Below are 14,842 nucleotides of genomic sequence, written 5' to 3'. Positions count from 1 at the left end.
TTACAATGTTCAAGGATATATTTTCAAATTTTTTTAAAATCAATGTATGGAATATGTAAGAAAAAACTAAAGACCACTAAACTATCTTTTATTATTATTATTATTATTATTAAAGTTTATTTATTTATTTTGAGAGAGTGAGTGAGAGAGCACACACAGGGAGGGCAGAGAGAGAAGAAAAGAGAGAGAATCACAAGCAGGCTCTGTACTGCCAGCATGGAGCCTGATGCGGAGCTCGAACTCATGAATGGTGAGACCATGATATGAGCTAAAACCAAGAGTCAGATGCATAACCCAGTGAGCCTCAAGACCACTAAACTATCTTAATCATCATTAGATAAGCATTAATCTCAAAATATTAGGTCTTCAAAGGCAGTTACTCTATAGGTAAACAGTTCCCTATACCCATCCAGGGAAGCTATAATCTTAATAATTTCCTAAAAGTATAATACAATAGGTAACAAATACACTGAAAACTTAGTGCTTTTTAGGCAAAGGACTGGACCTCCCAATCATAAAAAAAAAAAAAAATCTGATTAATATTCTAATTCTATTTAAAATAGTTCAAAATGACACCTCTATCACCAACATTGCATTTATATGAAGGAACTAAAAGTCAATCGCTGAACAAGACTTTGAAGTCACCAGAAGGAGAAAAAAAGAATATATACCTATATATATACATACATATATACATTTATATTCGTCTGTACGTGTGTGTTTCTATAACAAACAAACATACAGTCCACAAACTGGCTTTGTATTACAGTCCATATTTCTTACTCAGCTATCAAGGTGTTTATAAATAAAGATAATGACTGCCAGTAATAACATTGTACTCTCATTCATGTTCAAGTTTCCCGTTTTATGTGTGCCTTTAGAAGGTTAAATCCAGAGTCTATCAGACCTGAAATGTGTAACAGGCTCGCAAACCACTTGTTCTGTTTCCAAGACTTACATCTGTCTCCCTGTCCTCAGAGCACCTTTGGCCAGGAGATGCCCAGACTGGGATGACATGATGTCCCCAAAACAAAATCAGGCTAAAGACAAGAGTGGACTGTACACAAGTATTGTGTTCTACCTGGTGAATTTAGGCCAAAGAAGGCCAAAGAAAGGTAGGCAGAAGGGAAAGAAGAGAAACTCTCCTTCTTCAAGAGAAGCTTTCTCAGTGTTTCATTTGCGTGTTCGCTGTAGTTAGCATGAGCATCTCCCATAAAAGCACAAGTGCACAGGATTTTGTACACTTGGAGCACTTGGCTGTATTTACAGGCTCTACTTACGCAACTCTTAGTGTCTCTAGTCTCCACAGGGAACGTGCATGGACAGATACAGCACCACCTTCATAGTGAACGGTTCTGGTTAAAAAAAGGGGAAAAAAAAGTCCAATTTTAACAAGTGTCATTCTTGCACTATATTTTCTCAAGCAAATTACAAGAGAAAAGCAAATGGAAAGCCTTCGGATAAAGTCATATTTTCTGGCACGAGACAATATAGCTGGAAATAAAAATAACAAAAGTAACAATAAGAGATCAATGTAAGTTTGCCCTGAATAAACATTTAACTTAAACATATTGTCCTATCATTTTCTCCCTCTACTCTCATTTATTCCCTGCCTCTCCCCCCAGCCTACCTCACCCCCCTCTCCTCCCGTGAATACATTCACCTTACTTATTTAACTTAGGTCTATAAAAGTATTCAGCTATGAGTTCACATGTAGTTTACTATCTTATTATTTCAACACATGCATACAATTATTTGCAGTTCTAAAATCTGTTCTAGATACATCAAACACTGTAAAGAAATATAAGAACATGTTAATTTTAGTGTTTTGTTATAACAATCTGCAAAACGATTAAAGATAGAAAAATATCACCAAAAATTTAACATCAACCAGAAAAGTCATACCCACAGAGAGAACTATCTTTGAATACACATAGCACACGCCCAAGTTCCAAAGCTCTCATAATGATAATTGTTAATATGACAGAAGTAATGCTAAGTAATTTATATACATTATTCAACTCGAGGTCTGTTGATACGGTTTTAAGGAAACCAATGCTTATACATGCTCCCTGTTTCTTCCCTGAGACTCAGTGTCTCTGTCTCTACCAGATCTTTGCCATCATTCAAACACACATAACCCTATCCTGACTCAAACATAACACTGTTGACCATATTCTCCTCTCCTGCTTACCCCTTTACCTGCCTCATGGATCACCTCCTGTCAGATCTCCATGCATCCACTTGCTTTCAGACCAACCTCTCCAATGAAACACATTTTTTTTAATGTTTGCTCATTTTTGAGAGAAATAGAAAGAGAGAGAGAGAGTAGGGAAGGGAAAGAGAGAGAGGGAGACACAGAATCCAGAGGAGGCTCCAGGGTCTGAGCTGTCAGCACAGAGCTGGACAGGAGCTCAAACTCACAGACCATGAGATCATGACCTGAGTGGAAGTTGGATGCTTAACCAACTAAGCTACCCAGGCACCCCTCCAATGAAATACATTTCCTAAGGGCATCAAATGATATTCATGGTTCCAAATCCAATGGACTAATTTTTTTTTTTTTTTACATTGTGGAAATACCTATGGTCTTGAGTTTTTTTTTTTTTTAATGTTTTTATTTATTTCTGAGAGAGAGACAGACAGCGTGAGCAGGAGAGGGTCAGAGAGAGAGGGAGACACAGAATCTGAAATAGGCTCCAGGCTCTCTATGAGCAGGCTGTCAGCACAGAGCCCAATGCGGGGCTCAAACCCATGAACTGTGAGATCATGACCTGAGCCGAAGTCGGACGCTTAACCAACTAAGCCACCCAGGCGCCCCTGTCTTGAGTTTTTCAAATTCTGTTTGACAAATACTGTCTTGACAGTATATTTTTCAGTACACACAAAAGTAGAGAGAATATTATGATAAATCCCAATATACCCAGGACACGGTGTCAACAACCATCAACATAGGGCCAATCTTGTTTTAACTATAACCTCTAGTTTCCCCTACACATACAACCCCCTGAAAATACATACATACATATGTAGATATAGTATAAACACAAACACACACATTTATAAAAGTTGCCTTTATAAAATATCCGTTTAAATTTTCCATTTTCTCAAAAAATGTTTTGTTTTTCTGTTGCTCTTTCAAGACAAGTTCCAAACAAGATGCACAAATTGGTAGGTATCTTAAATTTCTATTAATAGCAATTTTCCCTTTTTTTTTTTCCTTGTTGGCAGTATTTCCTGACAGAAGTCTGTATGATCTGTCTTGGAGTTTCTACATTCTGGATTTTGCTGATGACATCCTTATAATGTGAACATGTACTTCTAAAATGGTAGTTGGATTTCTAGAGTTAGTGTTTTATACTTCCTACTACATCACATCAGGTGGTAATAATGACTACTTGTCTATCTTTTTGTATTAAAATGGATCAGTAGGTTTAGAATCACCTTGATCCATCTATTATAAAAGTTTTAGGTATACCCACAAACAGTGCCATAGCAGTGATTTTCAATCATGGCTGAAGATACAATAATGTGGATAGCTTTTTAAAATGTGATGCCCAGTCCTCATCAATGACTAATTAAACCAAATCTGGAGTCAGAATTCTTTTTTAAGTTTATTTATTTTTGACAGAGAGAGACAGAGGAAGAGAGCACTCACATGCCCAGTAGCAGGGGAGGAGAAGAGAGAAGGAGAGACAGGATCCCAAGCTCTCACAAACTGTGAGATCATGACCTGAACTGAGATCAAAAGTCAGACACTTAACTGAGTCACCCAGGTGCCCCTGGAGTAAGAATTTTTAAAAGTTCTCCAACTGGTGGTAATGAGAAGCTAAAGTGTAGAAATCACGGTCCAGATCAGTTTCTACACAGCAGTACTACTGACACTTTGGGCCAGATAATACTTTGCTGTAGGTGGCTGTCCAGTGAACATAGGATACTCGCTCCTACCAACCAAATGCCAGCAGTACTAGTCTCTTCCAACCCCCTCCCCAGTTGTGACAACCAAAAATGTTCCCAAAATATTACCAAAATGTCTTCTGGGAGATAAAACCATCCCCATTGTCAAGCTACTGGTATTGATTAGTGGCTCTCAATCTGCAGTATTAGAATTATCTTGCAGGCTTTTTAAAATACAGATTGCTAGACCCCTTCTACCCCCAAGTTCCCGATTTAGTAGATCTAGGGAAAGGAGAAGAATTTTGTCTTTCTAATAAGTTCCCAGGTGATGTTGATGCAACTGGTCCACATTCTGAGAATCACTGGACTAGAATCATTATGTTATTAGGGCAGTGATTCTTGGCATCAGTTGTATATTAGAATCAGAGACTCATCTGAAAGCTTTAAAAACTCCAATGCACAGACAATTCACAAATTAAATCAGAATCTCTGGGTATATACCTAAAAATAACAAATGATAAAATATAGATGTAATGTGTATATATACATATATAGACAGATACACAGATTTTTTAATCAATCAGGACCTTTAATAAAAATCTTTTACTTGGTCATAAAAAATACCTTTATCAGATTTTTTAAAAATTATAACCAACGAAATTTGGAAACAAATACTAAAAAGATTTTAAAAATCTAATGACATGGAAAACTCAGAAACTCTTATAAATAATTCATGGGCCAAAAAGGAAACAGAAATTACACCTTATCTAAGATGTAATGAGGACAAGAGTACTTTGTAACAAATCTATAATTCACAGGTAAACTTTGAAAAATGTAGGCCTGCAATGCCTTCATTATAAATGAAGTAATGACCCAAAAACAAACAAACACAAGAAACATAACCTTAAGAGTTGTCTCAAGAGATTAAATAGTGAACAAAGTAAACCAAGAGGAAATAAAGAAGGGATTCTATGTTACCGTCCTATATTCTACTGTTAAGATAAGTAAAATGAGCAAGAGTGTAAATGATATACATTTCTGTACAACAGTAAATCATAATAAATCTATCGCATGTATGTATGTATGTATGCATGCAGAGGTGTTATCTGTATCAATATGGAGAAAGCTCTTGAATAATGAACACCAAGAGACTACTGTTAATCACATAATAAAAGTTATGTGGGCTAAAATGGACTCTAAGATAAAACCAGCATTAAGTAATGTTTATGTAGAATTGTATATATTATACATAACAAGGTAAATGAAGAATTATCCTTCAAATGTTTTACTCTCATTTACCTTTCCATTCTTAACTGAATTTAACAATGACCTTTTATTATTTGTATAAGTAGAAATCTATTAATATTTTAATTTTGGGGAGGGAATTAACAATTAAAACACAAATATAAAGTCAAAAGGAAAGTTGGATCCTCCTTCCTACTTATCTGGTTGCCTTCTTGAATATTTCTCTCCTGAAGGGGCTTCTTGCCTTTCGTTATTTCTCTTTATTTTTTTTTTAAATGATTCATCAGTTAAGTGTAGAAAATCTGATGCCTTGCAGGAGTTCACTGACAACTGGGGAAATCTTTGCTATTATACAGAGTTTCCCCTTATAAATAGCTGGCATGTGCAGAATGTCACTAGTTGTCTAATCAAGTACGCATTGGCTATTTCAGACTGAAAAGTAACCTTACAATATCAATATCCTAAATGTAATAATCATCTCAGCCCATCATAAGTTACACTAAGGGCATGTAAACTTTAAAAACTCATTCACTTAGAGAAATCCACCTGTTCTACGAAGGGATCATCCCTTTTACCTGCATTGTGTCTCAAGTATCAAGTTTAAAGACCCGTAAGTTTACCAAATGGTAATAGAGACCATATTTAAGCCCATACAACTAAATGGTCATCTTGATAGCAAGTGCTTTTGTCAACGGGAAGACTTAGAACAGAGAAAGATTCTCTAAGAAATCAAACAGACCCATAGCAACTGCACCTATGGGCTCAGCATCACACAAGATTTCAATGCAAACAGCATCAATGATGCCAAAATGCAAGGGAAGGTCAACTGGATATGAAACAAAGTGGTTGTGCAGCTTTCTGTTCACAGAAAGGCTATCTTTGTAATGAACCAAAATGTTAGAGCTAATAAGAAAAACATATGTTAAGATAACTGGCCATTGGTATTACTTGTAAGAAAATTTTTTTTCAAAGAATCTTCTACCTCATAAATCAGTAAAACTCAAAGTCACTTGGGGGGGCTTGGAGGGCTCAGTTAGTTAAGCAACCAACTTTGGCTCAGGTCATGTTCTTGTGTTTCACAGGTTCAGGACCCACATCAGGCTCTGTACTGACAGCTCAGAGCCTGGGGCCCTCTTCATGGATTCTGTCTCCCTCTCTCTCTGCCCCTCCCCCGCTCATACTCTGTGTCTCTCTCAAAAAAAAATGTTAAATAATTTTTAAAAATTCAAAGTCACTGTAATTTGACTATGAATTTTTAAAATATGTGCTCAGACAGTTAAGGTCTGACTTTGGCTCAGGTCATGATCTCACAGTTTGTGGGTTTGAGTCACGCATCAGGCTCTGTACTGACAGCTCAGAGCCTGGAGCCTGCCTCAGAATTCTGTGTACCCCCCCTTTCTCTGTCCCTTCCCCACTCAGGCGTGCGCATGCTCTCTTTGTCTCTCAAAAATAAACATTTTAAAAATGTGCACCTAATAACCAATAGTGTGTGCCTTTTTTTGACAATACTTTGAAAAATTCCAGGCTGCAGACTGCAAGCTATACCTACATAACACATTATCTCGCAGTATAATACGCTTCATTAAGGAGTTCATATTTCAGGCTGCTCACATAAAACTGCCTGGAGAGGCCCTTTAAGGTTATTCTTGTAATAAGTACAAATTTTTCCTATTATGTCATCAATTCCACTTCTCATCAGTATTATCACAGTGTCCACTGAAATAAAAGTAGTCAGCTATTTTTGTATTTTCAGCTATAAAATACAATTTAAGTCTAATCTCAATTGTCGGACCACTTATTTCTCAGTAGAAAGCAGGCACTTTGACAGCCAGGATGGGCCCATTCAAGGCCCAGAAAAAAACCTAGCATTAGCATGGTAATAAAAGCACAGCTGTTCAAGCTCTGCACCACGTGACAGTTTGGCGTATTTGACATATATTTATAAGGATTTTATAAGATACAGAATTCTAATTGGTGGGCTTTAGCACAGAATCATAAAACGTGATCAATAAAAGATTCAATGTGGTAAAGAGAGCCCTCCACCCTGTAAGGAAACTACTTTTTCTCCCTGTGAGCACTGTCTGGGAGTGTCTTCACTCAGTGACATCACAGGTATCAGCTCACGTCTATGATAAGGCCCTGAGAAGAAATCACTGCAGTTGACAAATCACTCTGATGCTTGACTGCAACTAACTTTCTCAACATGTGTCTCCTTTGTATGAACTTGTGTAAAGATGCAAAGTCAGTGAACTTATCCATGCCTCATTTCTTCACATGGAATATGAAGCTAATGGTCACTGGGTTGGTGATAAAGGCATGAGAGACAGAACCCATGTAGACCTCGCAGAAGAGCCTTTGCACAGCTAATGTAGCTCTGAGGGTTTGGAGGAGGAGGGGGAAGATGGTTCCACGTTCAGTCTTTCCATTTATGGAGTTAAAAACTCAATATTGTTTGTTGAATTGAACTGATGATAGTACCATGTACTTGTTTATGTGCAAAGGTATAATAAGTCCTAAATTATGAAACTGTTCAGGACAATGTAAGAAGGAATAAAGCTGTGATTCAGACCACTTTCTTGGTAGATTCTTCTACCATACAATTGGGTGGTGCTAGCATTTCTTTTGAGCCATGATCTAAATACTCCTTTTGTTTCTAGTAGTTCTATTATCAAATAAAGTGATTCTTCATTTTATATCTTTGCCATCTTAAAATTCACATACAAATCCATAGGACTTTTTTTTTGGCATCTGCTGCAGGATTCTATAGAAAAGTCAAGCTCTGAAAAGCATATATACATTACACAGATCAAAAAGAAACTGTTTTACCCTAGCTACCTCTCCTTCTTGCAAAAACCTAATTCTTTTCAAGTTTATTTATTTGAGAAACAGAGAGAGAGAATGGGGGGAGGGGGTGGCAGAGAGAGAGGGAGAGAGAGGATCCCAAGCAGGCTCTGTGCTATGGGCACAGAGCCTGATGGGTGGCTCGAACCCATGAACTTTGAGATCGTGACCTGAGCCAAATCAAGAGTCAGATGCTTAGCTGACTGAGCCACCTGGGTGCCCCACAAAGATCTACTTCTGAAGGTACCTACTTTGGCATCCTAACTTCAGCTCTCCTCAGAGGACTGCCATGTCTCCAGGAATGCTGGGGCTGACAGCCCATCCGAGACTTTCACTTCTACCATGAACAGGGATTCAAGAACAGGGCCTGGCAAACTTTTCTGTAAAGTGCTAGACTAAATACTTCAGGGCAAATGGGCCATAAGGTTTCTTTCACATTACTTAACTCTGAAAGCAGTATGGGTAATATGTCAAAAAATGTGCATGTCTATGGTCCAATAAAACTTTATTTAGAAGAATAGGCAATGGGTTGAATTTTTAAGTTTTATTTATTTTGAGAGAGAGGGAGAGAGAAAGCAGGGGAGAGACAGAGAGAAAGAATCTCAAGCAGGCTCTGCACTATTAATGCCAAGCCCCATGACCATGCGATCATGACCTGAGCTGAAATCGAGAGTCAGACTCTCAACCAACTGAGTCCAGCAGTGGGCTGGATTTGACCCACACACCATAGCGTACAAAGCCTGATCTAAAAGATCTTGTCTACATTACTGGCAATTTTAACCTCAGATAGAGCCAGCTAGATGAAATCAGAGGTCTGGAGTTTTTCATAACTGTATTAGAGTTCTTCAGAGAAAGAGAACCAACAGGATATAGATAACTCCTTATATATATAGGGCTTATTTATTTTTATATATATTATGTTGATNAGCTGGAGACCCAAGAGAGATACACAGTGTAAGTTCTGGTCCAAGTCCAAAGGGCTGAGAAAGAGGAGAGCCAACTGTATAGTTCCAGTCCAAAGAGTGACAGGTTCAAGGCCCAAGACAACCTGATATTGCAATTTTCTGCTTTACTAAGTCTATCAAGTTAAATATTAAACTCCTCCCAAAAAGCCCTCACAGAAACACTCCAAATAAGCATACTCTGTGGCCTAGTCAGTAGATACATAAAAGTAAACATCAGAATAAGTCATTGAGAGAAAATCCAATCTATCTAGTATCACATTTTTTTATTTAAAATTTTTTTTATTTTGTTTCTTTATTTTGAAAGGGAACACAGCATGAGTGGGGGAGGGGCAGAGAGACAGGGAGACATAGAATACAAAATAGTTCCAAGCTTTGAGCTGTCAACACAGAGCCCGAAGTAGGGCTTGAACTCATGAACTGCGAGATCATGACTTGAACTGAAGTTAGATGCTTAACTGATTAATCTACCTAGGCACCCCACTCTTGTATCACATTTCTAAGTCTGGAATTATCTACACTGTGAGTGAGTCCCCTTCTTCTTCCCAAGGTAATTACAGATAAATTCAGGGTTTGAGAGCACTTGGTTCATCAAACACTTAAGTTTGATCAGTAAAGTATGAACAATACAGCTGTCTTATATCTGAATTACAAAAAGAATGAAGTATTTTCAATATCTACTCTGTTTTCTTTGGTAATCCTCATTCTGAAAGTGATATCATACAGGAATTTTTAGTTTTCTATTACTGTGTAACAAGTGACCACTGACTTACTAGTTGAAAACAATAAGCATCTATCATCCCCTAGTCTGTAGGTTGGAAGTCTGGGGGCAGCATAGGACAGTCTCCTACTCAGGATCTCACAGGCTGAAATCAGAATGTCAGCTGGAGCTGTATTCTTGCCTGCAGCTCAAGGCATTCTCTCTCTCTTTTTTTAAGATTTTATTTTTTTTAGTAATCTCTACACCCAACGTGGGGCTTGAACTCACAAGCCCGAGATCAAGACTCACACACTTCACCAACTGAGCCAGCCATGTGCCCTCAGGGTAAGCTCACTGGTGGTTGGTAAAAGTCAGTTACTTGCCGCTGTATGACCAAGGTCCATTTTCTTGCCAGATGTCAAGTGGGGACCTCTTTCAACAACTAAAGGCTGCCCTTAAATCCTGGACAATGGCCCCCTCCACAGACATTCTCACAACATAGCAGCTTATTTGTTCAAGGCTGGCAGGAGAATTTTTTTTTCCACACTTTTAATCTTTGACTTCAACAGAGCTTTGTGTCTTCCATTAAAGGCTCACCTGATTAGGTCAGGCTCACTGAGGAAAATCCACCCATTGATTAACTCAAGGTCAGCCCATTGAGAAACTTAGTAACATTTGCAACAAATTTTCCATTTCTTCATATAATGTAACCTCATCATGGGAGTAAAGTCCACCATATTCATAGTCCCACCACACAAAAAAGAACGGGATTTTACAGAGTATACATCGGTAGGGCAGGAATCTCAGGGGCCACCTCAGAATTCAATCTTCTATTTATCTTCTCCTTCTCAACTTTCCTCCTTTCTTTTGAATTAAGTATTTTTTTTATTATCATCATTCTGGCTTCCCCTTTAATATTTTACATTCTTTTACTATATTTTCAGCAATTACTTTATAGATTACAATATGTGTTCTTGCAGGTTAAAATGATTCAGTTATTAATTTTACTACTTCCTAGACAATGCAAGACTTGCCATTTAGTTCTACTTATTCTCCTGACTTGTGTGCTATTATTATAATGAATTTTGTTCTCCATAGTTTTTAAATCCAAAATTTATAGCTACCATCATCATCATTTTGCTTAATCGATGTTCTTTACCAAGTTTACCTCATATTTGCCTTCCTTCTGTTCTTTTTTCCCCTTTTCTGAATCTCCAAAATTATTTCTGAGATAATTTTCTTCTACTTAAAGAACACCATTTAATAATATTTCCTTTACTGTGGGTTTGCTGATAATTCACTCCCTTCGCTAGATCTTTTTAAAAAATCACCATTTTACTAGATAAAATAAATAGTTGTCAGGCTCGTAGTTATTTTCCTTCAGCACTTCTCAGTTTATATCCAATGTCTTTGTTTCTCATATGAAGTAAGCTGTAAATCTTACTGTTGTCACAAAAGGTACGGTACCTTTTCTTCTACATTTTAAAAAAGTATTTCATTTTGCGTTTCCTTTTCGGTAGTTTTGCAGTTCTAAGTATTCTTCCTTTTTATCTATCTTACTTAGGGTTCACAGTCGTTCTTAAACCTGTGGCTGAGGGGAGCCTGGGTGGCTCAGAAACTCTTGGTTTCGGCTCAGGTCATAATCTCATGGTTCGAGAGTTCGAGCCCAGCATCAGCCTTTGCACTGACAGTATGGAGCCTGTCTGAGAGTCTTCCTGCCTCTCTCTTTCGAAATAAAATAAACTTAAAAATATATATGAAAAAAAAAAACTCTGGCTTAATATATCTCATCAGTTGTGGAGAATCCTTAAGCAAGTTGTGCCAAACATTGCTTGTGCCCTGTGTGTTTGTGTATTTGTAAGCTCTCTGTTCTTCTTCTGTCTCCCTCTCACCTTCTCCTGCTGACCCTCTCTTCTTTGTCCATTTATTTTGGGACTCCAATTACATGTATTTTAGAGCAATCATTATTTCCCATCTATTTCGTATTCTCTATTCTATATTTCCCAGTCTTTCAGCCATCAGTATTTCGGTCTGAATTCTTCTGACCTGATTTCCAATTCACTAATTCTCTTTTCAGCTACTTCTAAGATGATGTTAAATCTATGTGTGAGTTTCTAATATCAGTTATTTTAACTTTAATTTTTAGAATGCCTATATAATCCCATTTTATAGTTTTCAATTCTCTACCAAATTTCTTCATCTTCTATTTTACTTCTTAGATCATAATAATCATAAGTATTTTATTTCATTTAAAAAATTTTTTTTAAATTTTTTTGAAGTGGGGAGGGGTAGAGAGAGAGACACACACACAGAATCTGAAGCAGGCTCCAGGGTCTGAGCTGTCAGCACAGAGCCTGACACAAGGCTTGAACTCAAGAACTGTGAAAACATGACCTGAGCTAAAGTCGGATGCTTAACTGACTGAGCCACCCAGGCGACCCATTTTAAATATTTTAAATTCTATTTGTAATTGTGTTATCTGTGTATCCATGACCTGTGTGCCTTTTTCTATAGTGTGTGTTTACTCTCGTACCTTGGTCAACTCCCATCTTACACACCTGTGCTGCATATAACAAAGAATTTGACTGACTTATGTCCCTGTTCCTGGGAGGGAGACTCTAAACCCCTGGAATTTCCCAAGCGATAGAAGTGGCTTTATTATTCATGAGTCCCTCGGATTACAACTCAATTTAGGCTACCGAGTACACTCATAGTGGCCCTTAGATAGCTTCAGTGTGGGGGTTGGCCATGCTGGAAAGACCAATGAGAGGACTCGAGAGGAAATTGGATCCAGCCTGACCACTGTGGTGAGTACAGGTACTGGTGACTGAGTTCAATTATGTGGTCAAATATTTAACCAATCATTCCTACATAATAAAACCCTGATAAAAACACTTTGGAACCAAAGCCCAACTGAGTTTCCTAGACAATGGACACATAAATTTCAGATATCTTGATCCACAGAGAATGGGCAGAGAAGCTGTGTATTCAGGCCCTCCCAGATCTCACCTTATGCATCTCTTTATCTGGCTGGTACAATGTGTATGCTTTATAAGAAGACTGGAATCATAATATGATAGGGAAAGACAGGATAAAACAGGCAGAGAGGGAAAGGTTAGGACCTGAGGTCCCTGGGTGGGGAGAAACACATATTTTAGAACAATGCTTGATGCGTCTGACCACTGCCAAACCCCTCGAGTATAAGTTTCCTCTTAAAACTGTAATAGACACCACCCATCACCCTCAGGTTTCCCTCAAGAATTTGACAAAAGACCTAACTAAAAATAAGTAGGAATGAATGAATGTCCCCTCTCCATAAAGAGAGCTTTCCTACTATCCTTACTTTCTGATCTTATATGCTAATAAACTTCTTCCTGCTGCTCATTTTATTATGTACCCACTTCTTCATTCTTCAAAGCTGCAAGATAATGAATCCTGGGTATTGTAAAAAAAAAAATCCTGCAACCATAATTAGAGAAGTTTCTTGATTTCCTGAATCTAAAGGAGTTGAGGGGAACCCTCAAATTTATAAGGGGAACCCTCAAATCTAGCCAGTTGGTTAGAAGCACAGGTGATGTGAGGAAACCATCCACAATCTGTGTCTAGAGTCCAATATAAGAGTAGTTTTGTAGAGAGCTAAGCTCTTAACTTGTATGACCTGCTAACTCTCTGAGTAGTCAGTAACAGAAATTCACTATAGTATACCAGTTAGGGGTGAAACAAAAGAGCTAGTTTAATTTTGACTATCAGACATTATGTCAAATTACAGAGATCATTTGAGTTCTATGTGCTGTTTTCTCCCAAAAGATGTGCTTTTTGCTTCTGGCAGGTAAAATGATCTAGGGTTACCAGCAATCTCACATCATCTTAATCCAAAAAGCAGCTAATATTATTTGAGGCTGAGTCTGAATTCTTGTGAGGATTGGTCTATTTCTGGTTCACCACTGCTTAAAGGCAAGCTTCCAGAACTATGCCTATACCCTGAAAGTGCTTCTCCTCAGGGACGGGGTGGGAAAAGAGGGGAGTCCTACACCAGCTTTCATCCTCTTCCACTCTGATTCTTCCAACAGCCTGGTGCCTCTTCCCAGCTCCTCAGCCACTGAAACACCCAGGAGAGAAGAGGTTGATCCAAATGCTAAACTCAGCTGTCTGGTCTCCTTGTATTTTGGGACACTGGCCCTGTACATTTTCACTGTTTTTGGTTTTTTTCCCCCTTCTGTTATCTTCAAATAGATTTTAGGGGGTGATTTACCTTTTTTAGTTTTTCTCAGGAGGATATTGATTTGAAATAATCTATCTACTATTATTATCAATTTCACTTTCACAAATTATCTTTAAAACATAATTATTTTCAAGTCAGAGTCCATTAGGCCAATGAGGAATTCAAGAGCTCATTATTCTTGCTAGAGTACTGCGATAATTTCAGACATGGGTTAAGACGGGTTCACTTGTTAGATCTCCTATACACACATGCTCCCTTCCAGTCTGAGGGCTACTGATTTCCATTCACTTGAGGGGCATGAAATTTTGCCAAATTGAAAAAAAGTCCCAGAGCCATTCCCCTCTGACTTCTTGCCATCTCCTTACAAGTTAAAATGAAATGAGAAGTATAAAGCTATCAGGTAGTAGATGATTGGTCACCCTGAAAGTGGAATCCAGTAAAAATACTCCCTCCCCAGTCTCTGAAAATTTGTTTTGAACCAACACCACAGAAATACAAATGATTATAAGAAAACATTATAAGAAACTGTAAGACAACAAACTGGACAACCTACGAAAAATGGATAATCCCTAGAAACATACAATCCTCCATAACTGAATCAGGAAGAAACAGAAATTTGAACAGATCAATTATCAGCAACAAAATTGAATCAGTAATCAAAAAACTCTGAACCAGAGCACCAGAGTAGTGCTGGTAGTTCAATCGGTTAAGTGTCCAACTCTTGGTTTCAGCTCAGGTCATGATCTCTTGGTTTGTGAGTTTGAGCCCCACATTGGGCTCTGTGCTGACAGCATGGAGCCTCCTTGAGATTATCTCTCTCCCTCTGTCTGACCTGCCCCTGCTCACCTGCTCTCTCTCTCAAAATAAATAAACTTAAAAAAAAAAAAAAAACTCCAAACCAACAAAAGTCTAGGATCAGATGGCTTCACAGATAAATTCTACAAAACATTCAATGGAGAGTTGATACCTGTTCTC

The 14,842-nt window shown here is 37.9% G+C and overlaps 1 protein-coding gene across 1 annotated transcript in view; it reads right to left on the bottom strand.

The window, feature by feature from the left end:
* Window positions 1–14,842, bottom strand: part of RYR2 (ryanodine receptor 2) — a 674,490-nt gene that overhangs the window by 380,371 nt on the left and 279,277 nt on the right. The window contains exon 13 of the mRNA XM_077751737.1: window positions 1,281–1,355. Coding sequence (XP_077607863.1) covers window positions 1,281–1,355 — 75 coding nt within the window. The remainder of the gene's footprint in view (window positions 1–1,280; window positions 1,356–14,842) is intronic.

The sequence above is a fragment of the Crocuta crocuta genome, unplaced genomic scaffold (assembly GCF_008692635.1).
Source record: "Crocuta crocuta isolate KB4526 unplaced genomic scaffold, BGI_CrCroc_1.0 scaffold59-1, whole genome shotgun sequence".
In the NCBI taxonomy this organism is placed as follows: domain Eukaryota; kingdom Metazoa; phylum Chordata; class Mammalia; order Carnivora; family Hyaenidae; genus Crocuta; species Crocuta crocuta.
The sequence above is the reverse complement of the archived record's forward strand: the minus strand, read 5'-3'. Positions and strand labels throughout refer to the sequence as shown.